The sequence below is a fragment of the Olea europaea genome, chromosome 7 (assembly GCF_002742605.1).
Source record: "Olea europaea var. sylvestris chromosome 7, O_europaea_v1, whole genome shotgun sequence".
NCBI classification, from domain to species: Eukaryota; Viridiplantae; Streptophyta; class Magnoliopsida; order Lamiales; family Oleaceae; genus Olea; species Olea europaea.
This window is the reverse complement of record NC_036243.1, coordinates 18863024-18883632: the sequence shown is the minus strand read 5'-3', so window position 1 is coordinate 18883632 and position 20609 is coordinate 18863024. Positions and strand designations below refer to the sequence as shown.

The window sequence follows — 20609 nt, the reverse complement described above, 5'->3', positions numbered from 1 at the left end:
GTTTGGTAAGCTTTAAAGAAATTGATTAATAGTAGAATCTGAACTCCTTGACAATAAATTTTGAGAAGCAATAAAAGGAAGTTCTTCAGATTTTATTGTCCAATTATGTATAATTAAATTATTAATTTTTACCATAAGTAATTAAATTAATTCCTTTTTAGCATTTTTTTTATTAACTTCATTTTTTAGGTTAAAAAAAACACTTAAACGAATGTAATTTTGACTATGATTTTAATGCGCTGAACATGGAAGATGGTTTATTTTCTGTTATATGTATTGTGGAAAAACAACAATTAAAATTTTGACATTGTCTTTCATGAAATTTTGCAAATAAAAACATTAATTGCAATGACTAATCAGACAATTTTAAATTTTAAATGACTTGCCCTCGTTTGATTCCAATTAAAATTTTAATACATCTTTCTCTCTTTTCAACTATACATTCTGAATAAAGTAATATTACAAGTACATCAAAAACTTTTGGGTGGCACTATTTATATCCATAATTTTTATACATGGTACCATTATTTACATCCACAGTTTTTATATATGCATCGCACTCTATATACATCCCTATTAAAATGTCAATTTTTTTATAAATTACTATTTTCATTCACATCAAATTCCAATATTGTATTTATCAAATTCATTCATTTAAACATGATAGATCCATACAAATTTTATATATTCATCTCACTATAAATACATTCATAATACAATTTTGAAAATCATTATAATCATCCAATCACTATCATCATTTAGCAAATCTCTTTTCTTAAATTTATAGTATTCTTTCAAGAGTATACTGCACAACCAAACAAATCTCTACTCAAATCATATTATTATTATTATTATTATTATTATTATTATTATTATTATTATTATTTTGCTTATAAGCTCATAATTTTGACTGTTTGTGTTTCAGTCGATAATTTTAAGTTTGTTTCCTTTTATAATATAAAAATATTTGGACAAGTATTGAAATATATTTTGAAATTTCTCGTATATTATTATTGATCAAATCAATACTTAAAAAAGCATTAAAAAATAAGATTCCAATTTTCATATCATGAACGAATTATAACTCAAATAATGTGTTATTTTTATTTTTTTTTTTAAATTTCCATTAAAGATGATATTTTATGATTAGGGTTTTAAGATTTTTGTTATAACTTCTTCAATAGAGGCCGTAGAGGGTCCCACGTGGACAAAATTCATGTGGGACCCCCGACCGAACCTTCGTGACGAGCTCATATTATAGCCGAACTCATGAGACTGAACTCCTCCAGAAAGGAGGGCGAGGTTCTTTGGCAAAGGATTCTCCAAAATCAAATATATTGAAATGATGAATGTGATAGCTCCTGCCACCGTCGCCACAACCAACCTATTTGGTCAAATCTACTGCCACAGGCCACAACATATGAAAGGAGAGTTGATATTAGCATTAATATCTTGTGATTAATTGATGTCCATGATGGAAAGTCAAACCCACATGGACGAGGACACGTGTCCTATCATCCGACGATCCACACTCGTTACATCACGCTATAAAAGCTCATACTTAGTATAACTTCTTCAATAGAGGCCGTAGAGGGTCCCACGTGGACAAAATTCATGTGGGACCCCCGACCGAACCTTCGTGACGAGCTCGTATTATAGCCGAACTCATGAGACTGAACTCCTCCGGAAAGGAGGGCGAGGTTCTTTGGCAAAGGATTCTCCAAAATCAAATATATTGAAATGATGAATGTGATAGCTCCTGCCACCGTCGCCACAACCAACCTATTTGGTCAAATCTACTGCCACAGGCCACAACATATGAAAGGAGAGTTGATATTAGCATTAATATCTTGTGATTAATTGATGTCCATGATGGAAAGTCAAACCCACATGGACGAGGACACGTGTCCTATCATCCGACGATCCACACTCGTTACATCACGCTATAAAAGCTCATACTTAGTTTCATTCAAAAGTAATGCAAGTTTAAATTTTGATAATATAATTTCCCTCTTTACATTCATTATTTACTCCAAATACCGATCCCCTTTTTTACATTGGAGACTCACGTTAAAAGTCCTCACATACTCATATATATATATTTTTCAAAACTGACTTAACCATCGAAGTGCGCGTGGCCGGCTCCACCCTCACCAAAGAAGGACACGTGTGGCTAACATTTGTCCTAGTGTACAAGAATATGACCTGCTTGGAAGTGAAAGGTCTTGGAATTTATTAGTCACGTTGGAGGTATATTTTCGAGGTCAACAATTTTAATTAAAGATAATATTTTATATATGATTATTAGAATTTTAGTTAAACAAAAACTCTAAAAGAATATAAAAATATTTAAAAGAATTTATGAAAATAAACATTAGTGGGTGAATTTAGAACAATATATTTTTATTTAACTTTATATATATCTATTTAGGTAAATTTACATAAGTCAAAAAATATAATATAATTATCTTTTTTAAAGTAGATGTATATATAAAAATTGTGGATATAAATAGTGATACCCTTTATATATGTATCACACTCTACATACATCCCTATTAAAATATTAAAATTTTGAAAATTTACAGTTTTTATCCACATCAAATTCCAATATTATCCTTATTAAATTCATTCATTTAAACATTATAGATCCATACAAATTTTATATATTCATCCCGTTATAAGTACATGTTTAGTACAATTTCAAAAATTACTATATTCATCCAGTCTCTATCAACATTTAATCTGGTTCCTACTTTTCATTTTCTATATTATCATGTTGGTGCTTTAATTTTTAGTTATTAATGTCAGCAAATCTTTTTTCTTAAATTTATAGAGTTCTATCAAGTGTATATTGCTCAAGTAACCAAACAAATCTTTCCTCAAATCATATGTTAATCAATTTTTTATTTCTTTATCTTAGTTTTTATTTTATTTATTGCTTATAAGCTCATAATTTTTGTTGTTTGTGTTTCGTCTGATAATTTTTAGTTTGTTTCCTTTTGTAATGTAAAAATATTTGGATATATATTGAAACTAATTTTGAAATTTCTCGTATGTTTTCATCTATCAAACCAATACTTAAAAAACCATAAAAATAATATTCCATTTTTCATATCATTAAAGAATTATAACTTTAATAACGTGTGTGTGATTTTTTATTTTTTATTTTTCTAAATTTTGGTTGAAGAGGATTTTTTGATTTTAGATGAAAATAGTATTTTTATTATTATTAGAATTTTAGTTAAACACAAACTCTAAAAGAATATAGAAGTGTTTAAAAAAATTTTTGAAAATAAATATTAGCAAATAAAGTTAGAATGATATATTTTTATTTAATTTTATACATGTCTATTTAAGTAAATTTACATAAGATAAAAAAATATAATATAATTATATTTTTAAAAGTGGGTGTATATATAAAAATTGTGGATGTAAATAGCGATACTCAAATTTTTTCTTATTTTTAACAGACATTCTCGCAAAAACTACTATTCCAAAATACACTTTACCCAAAATTCTCTTTTTAATGATAGTCAAAACTGTTAAGTTGATAATAACCCAATAATTAATTTGTATGGTTTATTCCACTGTAAAGTTTATCAATTCTCCAAGAAATATACCAGGAAATGTTCAATAGATTACTCTGTAACAAACAAAAATTTAAAAATTGACGGTTTCTTCACTCCAAAATCTTCCACTTATCGTCCATTTTCTGGAAATATACCAAAAACATGACTTGGGCTTGAAGAGTCAAGATAGTCTTTAAACTCATATTCAAAGTCTTCTGTAGACTGTCCATTTTCTGGAAATATACCAAAAACATGACTTGGGTTAGAAGAGTAAAGATAGTCTTTAAACTCATATTCAAAGTCTTCTGTAGACTGTCCATTTTCTGGAAATATACCAAAAACATGACTTGGGTTAGAAGAGTAAAGATAGTCTTTAAACTCATATTCAAAGTCTTCTGTAGACTGTCCATTTTCTGGAAATATACCAAAAACATGACTTGGGCTAGAAGAGTAAAGATAGTCTTTAAACTCATATTCAAAGTCTTCTGTAGACTGTGAATATTTTATATAGTTTTCCATTGAACTTTCATACGTGTATCGACTTTGATCTTTTCACGTTTTAAACAACAAAAGAAAACAAAGCGAAAATGTTTGGTAATTCAAAATGCATCTTTTCCAATAAATTTTCATTTTAAGACCATCATTTTCAAGATTTGGTCGTTATGAGATGTTGCAGAATAAATGCAGTAAGTCTGTTTGAATAAGTCTGTCATATCAATTTAGATTCTTCCACAGGTACATATATATAGTAAACGATTTAAGTCCATCAAGCTTTAAGTCTCCATTACACCTCTTTCTCTCCAGCTATTACATGGAAAAAGACACTTTGAATGGAAAAATCTGTATTCTTCTGTTCTTCCTGTTCATCTTCTCTGCTGTACTCAATCACACTAAAGCCCGAGAAAATAAAAACAGAGGAAATTGTCAGATAGATCATTCGTACACAACGCGTGGGATAGGGAGTGTGATTGATCAAAGTTCTCGCGTTGGCAAGGAGCAGAAAATTGCCATTCAGATTGCTGTCAGTGACTTTAATAAGCTTTCGTCTTGTTCAAAGCTGGCTTTGCACATAAAAGATTTACATGGCAAGTCAGCTCAAGCAGCTTCTACTGGTAAAGTTTATGCTTGCTTAATGAAACACAGCCATTTTTTATTAATTGTAGATAGATGTTTCTTGAAATGTATTACTCTGCCTAGTTTTTGTTGTTTTCTTGCTGTATTTTTAACTTTTTGAGAAAGCTAGAAAAGTATCTGGTAAAAATGGCTCAGTTACAAATTCCATTTGAAGTTGCAGCTATTAAGCTTATCAAGCACAATAGAGTAAAAGCGATTGTTGCAGCGTTGACATTGGAAGAAGCAACTCTAGTCACAGAATTTGAGGAAGTCGCCAGCACTCCCATAATAACCATTGGCTCAGCAGCCATTTCTCCATCACCACTGCTTCCTCAACCACCGTCCATTTTTCAGCTGAATACTGATATCAGCATACAAATGCAATGTGCTGCTGCAATTATTGGCCACTTTAGATGGCAAAAAATCACGGTCATATATGAACAAAGTAATAGTTTCTGTGCCGATTCTAGACTTGCGAAACAACTTTCTGAGGCGCTGAATCCATATAATTCTGTTGTTGAATGCGATCTCGCATTTCCTTCCATATCTTCTCTCCTAAATCCTGATGTCTTTATTGAAGAAAAGCTGAATATGTTGAGAAGCAAAAGCAGCGGAATTTTTGTAATTGTGCAGTCTTCTTTGGAGTTTGCTACAATTTTTTTTGAGAAGGCCAAGAAAATGGGAATCATGGGGAAGGGTAATGTTTGGATTGTGTACGATGATATTGTTAGCCTAATTGAATCTGTGGAGCCATCTGTCATCCAAAACATGAAAGGGATAATTGGATTTAAGGCGAATTATGAGGAAAAAAGCAAGTCTTTTAGGGACTTCAATTTCAGGTTTCGAAAAAAGTTCAAATCGGCATATCCTGAAGAAGAACATCCATATCCAAGCATGTATGCTCTTCGAGCATATGATGCTACATGCGCCATTGCAAAAGCCATGCAACATTCTAAAGGGAAAGTGAACTCAAATGAACTGATAAATCACATCTCTTCAAATGATTTTGAAGGTCTTAGTGGAAACGTCAGCTTCAGGAATGGAAAATTGTGGCAAAAACCTTCCTTTCAGATCATTAATGTGACTGGGAAAATTTATACAGAAATAGCATTGTCGTCACCAGAGCTTGGCTTCTCAATGGATCTCAGAGATCAGGAAAGAAAGGGGACAAGGAGAGACACTAATATGCATAAGCAATTGGATTTTGTTCACTGTCCAGGAGGTGTGCAAACAGTTCCTAAGGAAAGGAAACTAAAAATTGGGGTTCCTCTAACGGCCACTGTCCATGAGTTTGTCAGTGTGAGCTATGACCAAGAAGAGAAGACATACTCCTTTGGTGGATTTTCCATTGAAGTTTTTAGAGCCATAGTTAAGCAGCTTCCATATCCTTTTCCATATGAGTTTGTTCCATTTCCTGGCACCTACGATGAGATGTTGCGTGCAGTTCATGATAAGGTAAGGATTGGATTTTTGAATAAATTTTTCCCTAACTTCTTGCTTGCTATTCCATAATTATAATACTAAATTGTCAATTTTTTCTTTAATTAGAGTTTGGATGCAGCAGTTGCAGACATAAATATAGTAGATTATAGATACAATTATGCAGATTTTTCACAGCCTTATATGGACTCTCAAATTGTTATGATAGTAACTGCAAAGGAAGATTTGAAAAGGCAAAAATTCATTGCCGTTACAGCCTTTGAATGGAAATTGTGGGTGGTGATGGCAACATTAAGCTTATCCAATGGGGCCATTATCTATTTGAATGAGCACTTGAATGAAAATCCAGAGTTTGCAGGTTCATTTCCTCAGATAATTGGTTCTATGATTTGGTTTTCTGTCACTCTTCTCTCATTCGCACAAAGTAAGTCTGAACTAGAAATCAGAAAACTGATTTGAATGAGAAAATCTTCTCGTCTTTTCATGTTATTAAAGATTGCTGATCTTGTTTGTGCAGGAGAACACATCAAAAATAATCTGTCACGATTGGTATTTGCAGTATGGTTGTTCGTGATTATGGTGATGACAGCATCTTATACTGCAGTTCTAAGTTCTATGATGACTGTGCCAAGGCTCCAGCCATCTATAGTAGAGGTTGATTATCTTCATAAAATTAATGCAATTGTCGGGTGCAATGGGGAGGGTTTCATCCCAAGATACTTGAGGCATACTTTAAAATTCAAGGAAGAGAACATCAAGAAAATTCCTTCTATCAGTGACTACAAGGAAGCTTTTGAAAAGGGGGAAATTGCAGCAGCCTTCTTTATCAGTCCACATGCCGAACTTTTCCTAGCAACTAATAGAAAACGCTATGTCATTGCGAAACCTAGGTTTGAAGTTGGTGGTCTTGCTTATGTAAGATTCAAATCCAAGTTTAATTAATATGCAACACTCAAGGTGGAGGTGTAAACCAGGCTGTGTAAGGCCAAAACAGCCTCGTTTTGAGATGGCAGTGCCTTTGGCTTTACACAGCCCTTTTTAGGCATGCTTGCCATGGCTATGAGCTTTCACTTTTACGTTAATTATTTAAGTGTTTCGCCAATGGGGGCAACAGGCCTCTACGTTTGAATCTTGGTTTCATATTTTGACACCTCTACTACTTGGAATTGTTTTTCATCTCTTGATTTTCATATCTACATTAATTAATCCAGATCCATTTTGGTTTTCTTGCAGGCATTCCCAAAGGGTTCTTGTTTCACTGCTGCTGTATCAAAAGAAGTTCTAACTATGAAACAAAACGGAAAGATGAATACCCTGAAATGTCTTTTTCTTTCTTTCTTGAACAGCTCCTCATCAGATCACCAAATCGATGACCTAAGTTTATACCTTTCACATTTTTCGGGTCCATTAATTTTTTCAAGTATGACTACTGCAATTGTATTCTTGATCATGGTTGTTCGTGTAATTCACCAACGATGGTCGATTCATGACTCAATACAATCTTTACTGATGCACAGAAGGATTTCCAGATGGGCATCATTTCTTTTAGTAAAACAGCATGCAAGATTTGGCTCAGGATTATTTGGGGATCCCACTGTTCAGAGACAGAATAATTTAACCAATATTGCAACTGAAAACTGAGGCGTAGGAGTGCTAACTAGAGCACCTAACCATTTTAATTTGTACACTCATTTTTCACATTCATATTTAGTATAGAAAGTTTTCAATGATCAAGGAATTAATGAGCTATCTACGGATAAATCTGGAGGCCTTTTCTCTACAGATTGTTTCCAATGATGCCTTTGCTGTATTTTTCAAAATGTTGATTTGTTTCGCATATTTGTCAATTTTCCACATACAAAGAACAATCAACTAACTAATTGTTCCATTTTAGTTATTTTCTCTTTGATGATCTTTCCTTTTGTTGATTATATAGTTGAGTTTCATGTCACCATCGATTTGTTTGTTAATAATGAAGGATTCAAGACATTTTTATGAAAGCCTCTCACCTTTCAAGATCTCTATTTATCATCAATTCAATCAGAACTTGTTTGCCTACTTTGATTAGGCTTCCTGTACCGTTCAATATATTGGATACAGCATACACAATCCTATTCTTCAACTCCAAAATCATTTTCGCAATCAGTGAAAAATATTATTTCCCCTGGAAAAAAAAAAAAAAAAAAAAACTGAGATTGTGGGTTCTTAAAAGAAATTTTTTTTTATATAGAAGAATGGTCAATTCATCATTTTTACAATGAAAAATATTGTATTCTGCAATGTTATGGTAATTTAGGGGGATATTGAGACAAGTGAAAGATGAGGTATTCTACAAACCAAGCAGAAGTTAGGTGGGTATTGTGTGCCTGTCTGCTGTAGCTTTTTTATCCAAAAAATCAATTTTTTGACCTTTTTGGTCAGTTGGGACTCGCATGTGAGAGTTGTAGTAAAAAAGGACGGCTGCCAAAGAAACAAAAAAATCATTTTTTTGGCCCAAAAAATGGGCTCTAGACAAGGGCTGTCCCAATTACCCTTTAAAAAAAAAAAAGTTAACTAGCATTACACAACATTCTCATGAAAAGAGATAAAAAGAGAAGAGAAAATAAAAGTCAATAGACATGTGTGCATTTTAGGATACCGTTATTTACATTCACAATTTTTATATATACATCCCCCTCTATACACATTCATATCAAAATATCAAACATTTAAAAAATTACTATATCCATACACATCAACTATATCCATACACATCAAATTTCAATATTATCCTTATTAAACTATTCATTTAAATATTATATATCCATACAAATTTTATATATGTATCCCACTATAAATACATTTATAATACAAATTTGAAAATCACTATCAATATTTAATTTGGTTTTTACTTTTTATTTTTATATTGTCATGTCATTGTTTTAATATTTAGTTAAATGTTAGCAATTTTTTTTTTTAATTTATAGGATTCTCTCACTCATCGAATCATATATTAATTAGTTATTTTTCTTATAAGCTCATAATTTTGACTGTTTGTGTTTCAGTCGATAATTTTAAGTTTGTTTCCTTTTATAATATAAAAATATTTGGACAAGTATTGAAATATATTTTGAAATTTCTCGTATATTATTATTGATCAAATCAATACTTAAAAAAGCATTAAAAAATAAGATTCCAATTTTCATATCATGAACGAATTATAACTCAAATAATGTGTTATTTTTATTTTTTTTTTTAAATTTCCATTAAAGATGATATTTTATGATTAGGGTTTTAAGATTTTTGTTATAACTTCTTCAATAGAGGCCGTAGAGGGTCCCACGTGGACAAAATTCATGTGGGACCCCCGACCGAACCTTCGTGACGAGCTCATATTATAGCCGAACTCATGAGACTGAACTCCTCCAGAAAGGAGGGCGAGGTTCTTTGGCAAAGGATTCTCCAAAATCAAATATATTGAAATGATGAATGTGATAGCTCCTGCCACCGTCGCCACAACCAACCTATTTGGTCAAATCTACTGCCACAGGCCACAACATATGAAAGGAGAGTTGATATTAGCATTAATATCTTGTGATTAATTGATGTCCATGATGGAAAGTCAAACCCACATGGACGAGGACACGTGTCCTATCATCCGACGATCCACACTCGTTACATCACGCTATAAAAGCTCATACTTAGTTTCATTCAAAAGTAATGCAAGTTTAAATTTTGATAATATAACTTCCCTCTTTACATTCATTATTTACTCCAAATACCGACCCCCTTTTTTACATTGGAGACTCACGTTAAAAGTCCTCACATACTCATATATATATTTTTTCAAAACTGACTTAACCATCGAAGTGCGCGTGGCCGGCTCCACCCTCACCTAAGAAGGACACGTGTGGCTAACATTTGTCCTAGTGTACAAGAATATGACCTGCTTGGAAGTGAAAGGTCTTGGAATTTATTAGTCACATTGGAGGTATATTTTTGAGGTCAACAATTTTAATTAAAGATAATATTTTATATATGATTATTAGAATTTTAGTTAAACAAAAACTCTAAAAGAATATAAAAATATTTAAAAGAATTTATGAAAATAAACATTAGTGGGTGAATTTAGAACAATATATTTTTATTTAACTTTATATATATCTATTTAGGTAAATTTACATAAGTCAAAAAATATAATATAATTATCTTTTTTAAAGTAGATGTATATATAAAAATTGTGGATATAAATAGCGATACCCTTTATATATGTATCACACTCTACATACATCCCTATTAAAATATTAAAATTTTGAAAATTTACTGTTTTTATCCACATCAAATTCCAATATTATCCTTATTAAATTCATTCATTTAAACATTATAGATCCATACAAATTTTATATATTCATCCCGTTATAAGTACATGTTTAGTACAATTTCAAAAATTACTATATTCATCCAGTCTCTATCAACATTTAATCTGGTTCCTACTTTTCATTTTCTATATTATCATGTTGGTGCTTTAATTTTTAGTTATTAATGTCAGCAAATCTTTTTTCTTAAATTTATAGAGTTCTATCAAGTGTATATTGCTCAAGTAACCAAACAAATCTTTCCTCAAATCATATGTTAATCAATTTTTTATTTCTTTATCTTAGTTTTTATTTTATTTATTGCTTATAAGCTCATAATTTTTGTTGTTTGTGTTTCGTCTGATAATTTTTAGTTTGTTTCCTTTTGTAATGTAAAAATATTTGGATATATATTGAAACTAATTTTGAAATTTCTCGTATGTTTTCATCTATCAAACCAATACTTAAAAAACCATAAAAATAATATTCCATTTTTCATATCATTAAAGAATTATAACTTTAATAACGTGTGTGTGATTTTTTATTTTTTATTTTTCTAAATTTTGGTTGAAGAGGATTTTTTGATTTTAGATGAAAATAGTATTTTTATTATTATTAGAATTTTAGTTAAACACAAACTCTAAAAGAATATAGAAGTGTTTAAAAAAAATTTTGAAAATAAATATTACCGAATGAAGTTAGAATGATATATTTTTATTTAATTTTATACATGTCTATTTAAGTAAATTTACATAAGATAAAAAAATATAATATAATTATATTTTTAAAAGTGGGTGTATATATAAAAATTGTGGATGTAAATAGCGATACTCAAATTTTTTCTTATTTTTAACAGACATTCTCGCAAAAACTACTATTCCAAAATACACTTTACCCAAAATTCTCTTTTTAATGATAGTCAAAACTGTTAAGTTGATAATAACCCAATAATTAATTTGTATGGTTTATTCCACTGTAAAGTTTATCAATTCTCCAAGAAATATACCAGGAAATGTTCAATAGATTACTCTGTAACAAACAAAAATTTAAAAATTGACGGTTTCTTCACTCCAAAATCTTCCACTTATCGTCCATTTTCTGGAAATATACCAAAAACATGACTTGGGCTTGAAGAGTCAAGATAGTCTTTAAACTCATATTCAAAGTCTTCTGTAGACTGTCCATTTTCTGGAAATATACCAAAAACATGACTTGGGTTAGAAGAGTAAAGATAGTCTTTAAACTCATATTCAAAGTCTTCTGTAGACTGTGAATATTTTATATAGTTTTCCATTGAACTTTCATACGTGTATCGACTTTGATCTTTTCACGTTTTAAACAACAAAAGAAAACAAAGCGAAAATGTTTGGTAATTCAAAATGCATCTTTTCCAATAAATTTTCATTTTAAGACCATCATTTTCAAGATTTGGTCGTTATGAGATGTTGCAGAATAAATGCAGTAAGTCTGTTTGAATAAGTCTGTCATATCAATTTAGATTCTTCCACAGGTACATATATATAGTAAACGATTTAAGTCCATCAAGCTTTAAGTCTCCATTACACCTCTTTCTCTCCAGCTATTACATGGAAAAAGGCACTTTGAATGGAAAAATCTGTATTCTTCTGTTCTTCCTGTTCATCTTCTCTGCTGTACTCAATCACACTAAAGCCCGAGAAAATAAAAACAGAGGAAATTGTCAGATAGATCATTCGTACACAACGCGTGGGATAGGGAGTGTGATTGATCAAAGTTCTCGCGTTGGCAAGGAGCAGAAAATTGCCATTCAGATTGCTGTCAGTGACTTTAATAAGCTTTCGTCTTGTTCAAAGCTGGCTTTGCACATAAAAGATTTACATGGCAAGTCAGCTCAAGCAGCTTCTACTGGTAAAGTTTATGCTTGCTTAATGAAACACAGCCATTTTTTATTAATTGTAGATAGATGTTTCTTGAAATGTATTACTCTGCCTAGTTTTTGTTGTTTTCTTGCTGTATTTTTAACTTTTTGAGAAAGCTAGAAAAGTATCTGGTAAAAATGGCTCAGTTACAAATTCCATTTGAAGTTGCAGCTATTAAGCTTATCAAGCACAATAGAGTAAAAGCGATTGTTGCAGCGTTGACATTGGAAGAAGCAACTCTAGTCACAGAATTTGAGGAAGTCGCCAGCACTCCCATAATAACCATTGGCTCAGCAGCCATTTCTCCATCACCACTGCTTCCTCAACCACCGTCCATTTTTCAGCTGAATACTGATATCAGCATACAAATGCAATGTGCTGCTGCAATTATTGGCCACTTTAGATGGCAAAAAATCACAGTCATATATGAACAAAGTAATAGTTTCTGTGCCGATTCTAGACTTGCGAAACAACTTTCTGAGGCGCTGAATCCATATAATTCTGTTGTTGAATGCGATCTCGCATTTCCTTCCATATCTTCTCTCCTAAATCCTGATGTCTTTATTGAAGAAAAGCTGAATATGTTGAGAAGCAAAAGCAGCGGAATTTTTGTAATTGTGCAGTCTTCTTTGGAGTTTGCTACAATTTTTTTTGAGAAGGCCAAGAAAATGGGAATCATGGGGAAGGGTAATGTTTGGATTGTGTACGATGATATTGTTAGCCTAATTGAATCTGTGGAGCCATCTGTCATCCAAAACATGAAAGGGATAATTGGATTTAAGGCGAATTATGAGGAAAAAAGCAAGTCTTTTAGGGACTTCAATTTCAGGTTTCGAAAAAAGTTCAAATCAGCATATCCTGAAGAAGAACATCCATATCCAAGCATGTATGCTCTTCGAGCATATGATGCTACATGGAGAAAATGGGAATCATGGGGAAGGGTAATGTTTGGATTGTGTACGATGATATTGTTAGCCTAATTGAATCTGTGGAGCCATCTGCCATCCAAAACATGAAAGGGATAATTGGATTTAAGGCGAATTATGAGGAAAAAAGCAAGTCTTTTAGGGACTTCAATTTCAGGTTTCGAAAAAAGTTCAAATCGGCATATCCTGAAGAAGAACATCCATATCCAAGCATGTATGCTCTTCGAGCATATGATGCTACATGCGCCATTGCAAAAGCCATGCAACATTCTAAAGGGAAAGTGAACTCAAATGAACTGATAAATCACATCTCTTCAAATGATTTTGAAGGTCTTAGTGGAAACGTCAGCTTCAGGAATGGAAAATTGTGGCAAAAACCTTCCTTTCAGATCATTAATGTGACTGGGAAAATTTATACAGAAATAGCATTGTACTCACCAGAGCTTGGCTTCTCAATGGATCTCAGAGATCAGGAAAGAAAGGGGACAAGGAGAGACACTAATATGCATAAGCAATTGGATTTTGTTCACTGTCCAGGAGGTGTGCAAACAGTTCCTAAGGAAAGGAAACTAAAAATTGGGGTTCCTCTAACGGCCACTGTCCATGAGTTTGTCAGTGTGAGCTATGACCAAGAAGAGAAGACATACTCCTTTGGTGGATTTTCCATTGAAGTTTTTAGAGCCATAGTTAAGCAGCTTCCATATCCTTTTCCATATGAGTTTGTTCCATTTCCTGGCACCTACGATGAGATGTTGCGTGCAGTTCATGATAAGGTAAGGATTGGATTTTTGAATAAATTTTTCCCTAACTTCTTGCTTGCTATTCCATAATTATAATACTAAATTGTCAATTTTTTCTTTAATTAGAGTTTGGATGCAGCAGTTGCAGACATAAATATAGTAGATTATAGATACAATTATGCAGATTTTTCACAGCCTTATATGGACTCTCAAATTGTTATGATAGTAACTGCAAAGGAAGATTTGAAAAGGCAAAAATTCATTGCCGTTACAGCCTTTGAATGGAAATTGTGGGTGGTGATGGCAACATTAAGCTTATCCAATGGGGCCATTATCTATTTGAATGAGCACTTGAATGAAAATCCAGAGTTTGCAGGTTCATTTCCTCAGATAATTGGTTCTATGATTTGGTTTTCTGTCACTCTTCTCTCATTCGCACAAAGTAAGTCTGAACTAGAAATCAGAAAACTGATTTGAATGAGAAAATCTTCTCGTCTTTTCATGTTATTAAAGATTGCTGATCTTGTTTGTGCAGGAGAACACATCAAAAATAATCTGTCACGATTGGTATTTGCAGTATGGTTGTTCGTGATTATGGTGATGACAGCATCTTATACTGCAGTTCTAAGTTCTATGATGACTGTGCCAAGGCTCCAGCCATCTATAGTAGAGGTTGATTATCTTCATAAAATTAATGCAATTGTCGGGTGCAATGGGGAGGGTTTCATCCCAAGATACTTGAGGCATACTTTAAAATTCAAGGAAGAGAACATCAAGAAAATTCCTTCTATCAGTGACTACAAGGAAGCTTTTGAAAAGGGGGAAATTGCAGCAGCCTTCTTTATCAGTCCACATGCCGAACTTTTCCTAGCAACTAATAGAAAACGCTATGTCATTGCGAAACCTAGGTTTGAAGTTGGTGGTCTTGCTTATGTAAGATTCAAATCCGAGTTTAATTAATATGCAACACTCAAGGTGGAGGTGTAAACCAGGCTGTGTAAGGCCAAAACAGCCTCGTTTTGAGATGGCAGTGCCTTTGGCTTTACACAGCCCTTTTTAGGCATGCTTGCCATGGCTATGAGCTTTCACTTTTACGTTAATTATTTAAGTGTTTCGCCAATGGGGGCAACAGGCCTCTACGTTTGAATCTTGGTTTCATATTTTGACACCTCTACTACTTGGAATTGTTTTTCATCTCTTGATTTTCATATCTACATTAATTAATCCAGATCCATTTTGGTTTTCTTGCAGGCATTCCCAAAGGGTTCTTGTTTCACTGCTGCTGTATCAAAAGAAGTTCTAACTATGAAACAAAACGGAAAGATGAATACCCTGAAATGTCTTTTTCTTTCTTTCTTGAACAGCTCCTCATCAGATCACCAAATCGATGACCTAAGTTTATACCTTTCACATTTTTCGGGTCCATTAATTTTTTCAAGTATGACTACTGCAATTGTATTCTTGATCATGGTTGTTCGTGTAATTCACCAACGATGGTCGATTCATGACTCAATACAATCTTTACTGATGCACAGAAGGATTTCCAGATGGGCATCATTTCTTTTAGTAAAACAGCATGCAAGATTTGGCTCAGGATTATTTGGGGATCCCACTGTTCAGAGACAGAATAATTTAACCAATATTGCAACTGAAAACTGAGGCGTAGGAGTGCTAACTAGAGCACCTAACCATTTTAATTTGTACACTCATTTTTCACATTCATATTTAGTATAGAAAGTTTTCAATGATCAAGGAATTAATGAGCTATCTACGGATAAATCTGGAGGCCTTTTCTCTACAGATTGTTTCCAATGATGCCTTTGCTGTATTTTTCAAAATGTTGATTTGTTTCGCATATTTGTCAATTTTCCACATACAAAGAACAATCAACTAACTAATTGTTCCATTTTAGTTATTTTCTCTTTGATGATCTTTCCTTTTGTTGATTATATAGTTGAGTTTCATGTCACCATCGATTTGTTTGTTAATAATGAAGGATTCAAGACATTTTTATGAAAGCCTCTCACCTTTCAAGATCTCTATTTATCATCAATTCAATCAGAACTTGTTTGCCTACTTTGATTAGGCTTCCTGTACCGTCCAATATATTGGATACAGCATACACAATCCTATTCTTCAACTCCAAAATCATTTTCGCAATCAGTGAAAAATATTATTTCCCCTGGAAAAAGTAATGAACACTGGTCACATAGAACACAATAAAACAAAGGCTTCCTACTGCAGAAACCGCTGAAGTTTTCCCATTTCTTTTTAAAAGTAATATTTAATGAATATATAATTCTCCTGAATTAGTAAATTTTTCGTATTTCAGAAAGAAAACAAATACTAGAGATGTGAAATTCTATACTATGAATAAAATTCTGTCAGGCAAAATCTTGTTTAGATAGTACTGCTTACAGAAATTTCAAGATAATAATTATCCATTTGCATAAAAATGGTGCTTTATTGTTAATTATAGCATGATTATCCAGCTTTTCAATCTACCAAAACAATAAGTGAATTTGTGGCAACTCATAATAAATACAAAAACTGTGTCTTTTCTCGAAGAATCACAAGGAAACTTTTGCACCCATCCCCTTAAACTATTCACATACTAATTGCAATTTTTGTTCTTCATCAAGCTCAATTCTAGTTCATTTATTGAATAAAGGAAAAGAACGCCACCCTTCTCTATTTTGATTTTCAGGGATCCATCATACTGAGGAGATTCCCGGATTAGTACAATATGACTAAAAACAAGAAGAGCGTCAGTATTCTCTACTCTTGGGCGTCCTCCTTCAAAAAAACTGCCTCATTATCTGTGAATAAATTGAGTTAGGAGATCTAAGTGGAAGCTCCAATCCTTTCAGTCATTCAGAGAGCATAATGACTAAATTAAGAAGTGGCTACAGCGAGGTCCATGGGAAATTCAATATCTGCTTTCACTGAATGTTAAAATGTGTACCGAATATTCAAGAAAATGAATAAACTATATTTTCTCCTTTAAATTCTTTTTATTCTCTCCCTCTTCTCCTCTTTCTCGTCTCTCTTCCTCTTTCTTTCTCTCGTTCTTATTTGACTGTGTTCTACTTCATTAATCTTGCAACAGGCTAGCAAAAGGCAATAATCTTTCACTCAGTTTTAGACCTGAACAGCTTCAAAACCAGGCTTCCTTTTCAATTTCTCTCTGGTTTCCTAATTCGTCTGTGTTGGGCATGTTTGGTAATCGAGGCCCGTTTTAACTTCATAGGCTATAAGCCCAGGATTGAAGAATTAAATCTACACCACAATTGAAGTAGCCCAATTATGTTGGGTATTTAGAGGTAATCAGTCCATTGGACTAAATGCTCAATACCTAACTTGGAGGTAATTTAAAATCACAAGAAAATATGGATAAATAAATCGATATCTTTTCTTTTAACCTCCTTATCCCGTCTTGGATGAACTCTATCTTTTGGATTAACATAATCTTGCAAATCTTGTATCTTAATCATGCAAGACTCATGAGAAATTCGTTCTCCTTACTAAGCCTATAAATTACACATCAAAAAACAGAGAGAAACCCCAAGAACGAGAAGAAACTCTCTGCTTTGTGCAAAAACAAAAACCTCATCTGCTTTTTTTTGTGAATCTGTCTTTGTGACTAATTATGGCCCTGTCCACTTTCTAGAAAAGAGAGAGTCAATAAATGCTTTGATCGTAGAAGATTATAACTCAAACACTGTATTGTCTATCATAGCAGTAATTGAACAACTCTTAGTTTAGGAAATCGTATTTGAATTTAGAATTAAGAAGTAACAAGTTCCTTATGCTAACTTCCATTCCAAATTGTTGGATATCCCGAATTGATTGGGAAAATAATTAGGGAGATTGTTGAAGATTTTACTTACCATACATACAATATTGTAATTTGATTAGAGTTTACAGGAGATTTATTTCCTTTTTTTATTTCTTTCCTCTACTATAAATAGGAGCAATGTATTGTAAATCTTTAATGTGAAAAATATAGTGAAATCCTTTTCCTGCTTTTACCATCATGATATCAAAGCCAATACAATGACAGAAACAGCGGCCAATAACAAAGGATCAATGACCTTTGAATCCTTCAATGAAGAAAAAAAGGCTACCTCTGGCATGAGTGGAGGAATTGAATGTTCATCCTTTTAACTCATGGTAGAAAAATTGGATGGAAAAATCACAGAGAATGAGGGCTATCTATCAAGCTAATTATTGATGGAAAAGCAAAACTTGGGTACCTGTCGGAGAGACTAATATGCCAGCGTCAACCAACACGGTCTCCTTCGAAAATGGAGATCGGAGAACTCCATGGTGACTATGTGTCTCGTCCCTGTGAAGCCTTCAATTGGAAAAACATAATGTTCCTACCGACTGCGAAGGACGTTTGGGATGCTGTGAAGGAGATGTACTCTGATTCTGAAAATTCATCCTAGATTTTAAAAATCAAATCCAAATTGTGGGAAACCAAACAAGGAAAACGTAACGTGATTGACTATTACCTTGAGATGATTGTGTTATTGCAAGAACTTGAGAAGTGGCAAATGATCATATGACAAACTCCTACCTACCTACCACCTATTCTATTTATATTTAACATGATGGAAATCTTAAGGTTAAAATTGTAGATGGTCCTCTATCCACTGTCGTAAGAAAATGAAGTATTCAAATTTTTGATTCTATAACTTTAAAATATGTCATCATGTTCCAACTTTATTATGCAATTTATTATCTATAAGCCAATTAATAAAAACTTCTAATTGCTTTGCTAAATTTCTTCTATCTTACTGTGTTTTTCATGACCTATCATCGAGGAAGACGATTTACAGTGCTAAAAAAAATGAAGGACTCTACTACTTTAAAGAGGTTGATGTGAGTAAATAGTGTCAATTAAAGTTTGTGATTCTGTGCCCTTCCTAACTTTCAATACTTGAAACATGTATTCCGTTCTATCTTTTTTAAACAAAAGCCAATCAATCTTCAATGAGAAATTTGTCAACTTACAAAACATAAACATACATCATTTCCAAAATCCACGTATAAACTATCAAAGCCATTTACCATGATTCACAGTGATGTATGGAGTTCCTCATGAGTCCCAAATAGTAATCATGCAAAATGGTTTATTACATTTATGGATCACACTTGAAGTTGTTGGGTTTACCTACTAAAAGAAAAATTCGAAGTTCGTTCCGTGTTCATCAACTTCCACTTCATAATTCATACACAATTTCAAACACAAATTCAAATTTTACCCACCACTAGTGGCATGAAATATTCAATAACATCATGGGAGACTTTCTGCAGACTCATGGCATAATTCATCAAAGCTCTTGTGTCAACACTCCCTAATAAAATGGGATTGTTGAACGCAAAAATAGATATCTCCTAGAAGTTGTTCGTGCCTTAATGTTTATTACGAATATGCCAAAAATGTTCTAGGAAAACGTTGTCCTTACATCCACCTATCTAATCAACCAAATACCTAACAGTATCCTAAATTTCTAAATGCCTATCCAAAAATTTTAGAAATATTTTCCAACTTCTTGTCTCAACTTTAATCTTTCCCAAAGAGTTTTTGGATGCGTCACATTTGTTCATGGTCACTCTAATCATAGAAGTAAACTTGATCCCCGAGCAATTAAATGTGTTCTGATTGAATATTCTCCTGCATAAAAGGGCTACAGATAATATGATCCTTCCAAAAAAAGGATCTTTGTAAGCATTGATGTCACTTTCTTCGAAATACCTCATACTTCAAAAACCCTTCTTTTAAGGAGAGAGATCTTATATGAAGATCAATTCCTTGACCTCAGTCTCTCCACTCATGAACATATCTTACCTTGTCCATCAATTGATACGTCATTAACAAAAGAAAACTTGAGTCTAAGAAGAGATGTAGAAAATCAAATGTTAAGGAAACACTAGTTTTATTTCAGAAAGCAAAAATAAAAGTAGTTGGAGAATCTCACATCTGAAGCATCAAGAGAATTAGAATAAATGGTAGTTCCAAATCCTCAGAAAATATCAAAAATTTTTAATGTTGACTTGCCTATTACTCTCAGAAGACAAACACGGTCCTTATACTTTAAAAAACCTTCTCTTAAGGGGAAGATCTTACATGAAGATTGATTCCTTGACCTCAATTTTTCCACTCTTGAACATATCCTACCTGGTCCACTAACTAACATGTCACTAACAAAAGGAAACTTGAATCTAGGAGAAGATGTAGAAATAACATAACGATAAGAAAATACTAGTTTTATTCTAGAAACAAAAAATCAAAATATTCAAAGAATCTTCCATCTGAAGCATCAAGAGAGTCAGAACCAATAGTAGCTCTAGATCCTTTGAAAGAATCGGAAATTTCTAATGCTGCTAATGTACACTCCATCTTATTTCAAAATTCATATCGTATGATGCTTTATCTATAGGATTTCTTGCTTTTACATCTCACCTTGACAAGATAACAATTCAAATAACTATTCAGAAAGTCTTAGAACTTCCAAAATGGAGAGAAGCGGTATTAAAAGAAATGCAAGGTTGGAGTAAAATGAAACTTGGAAAGTGATGG

The 20609-nt window shown here is 32.6% G+C and overlaps 3 protein-coding genes across 3 annotated transcripts; all 3 read left to right on the top strand.

The window, feature by feature from the left end:
• The first annotated feature begins 4380 nt into the window (after positions 1–4380).
• On the top strand, positions 4381–7763 carry LOC111398020 (glutamate receptor 2.7-like). The gene is made up of 5 exons (XM_023024981.1): positions 4381–4681; positions 4813–6137; positions 6231–6546; positions 6640–7037; positions 7356–7763. The coding sequence occupies exons 1-5, from the start codon at positions 4381–4383 to the stop codon at positions 7761–7763; spliced, it is 2748 nt and encodes a 915-aa protein (XP_022880749.1).
• A 4279-nt stretch (positions 7764–12042) lies between these two features.
• On the top strand, positions 12043–13334 carry LOC111398019 (glutamate receptor 2.7-like). The gene is made up of 2 exons (XM_023024980.1): positions 12043–12343; positions 12475–13334. Exons 1-2 carry the CDS (start codon positions 12043–12045, stop codon positions 13332–13334), a joined length of 1161 nt encoding a protein of 386 aa, XP_022880748.1.
• A 32-nt stretch (positions 13335–13366) lies between these two features.
• On the top strand, positions 13367–15679 carry LOC111398018 (glutamate receptor 2.9-like). Its single transcript, XM_023024979.1, has 4 exons — positions 13367–14053; positions 14147–14462; positions 14556–14953; positions 15272–15679. The coding sequence occupies exons 1-4, from the start codon at positions 13367–13369 to the stop codon at positions 15677–15679; spliced, it is 1809 nt and encodes a 602-aa protein (XP_022880747.1).
• Positions 15680–20609: the final 4930 nt, after the last annotated feature.

Coding starts and splice junctions, on each gene's coding strand:
- LOC111398018 (XM_023024979.1), top strand. CDS start 13,367: ATGAAAGGGATAATTGGATTTAAGGCGAATTATGAGGAAAAAAGCAAG. Junction 14,463..14,555: donor TCTTCTCTCATTCGCACAAA/GTAAGTCTGAAC, acceptor TTGTTTGTGCAG/GAGAACACATCAAAAATAAT. Junction 14,954..15,271: donor AAGTTGGTGGTCTTGCTTAT/GTAAGATTCAAA, acceptor GTTTTCTTGCAG/GCATTCCCAAAGGGTTCTTG.
- LOC111398020 (XM_023024981.1), top strand. CDS start 4,381: ATGGAAAAAGACACTTTGAATGGAAAAATCTGTATTCTTCTGTTCTTC. Junction 6,547..6,639: donor TCTTCTCTCATTCGCACAAA/GTAAGTCTGAAC, acceptor TTGTTTGTGCAG/GAGAACACATCAAAAATAAT. Junction 7,038..7,355: donor AAGTTGGTGGTCTTGCTTAT/GTAAGATTCAAA, acceptor GTTTTCTTGCAG/GCATTCCCAAAGGGTTCTTG.
- LOC111398019 (XM_023024980.1), top strand. CDS start 12,043: ATGGAAAAAGGCACTTTGAATGGAAAAATCTGTATTCTTCTGTTCTTC. Junction 12,344..12,474: donor AGCTCAAGCAGCTTCTACTG/GTAAAGTTTATG, acceptor TGAGAAAGCTAG/AAAAGTATCTGGTAAAAATG.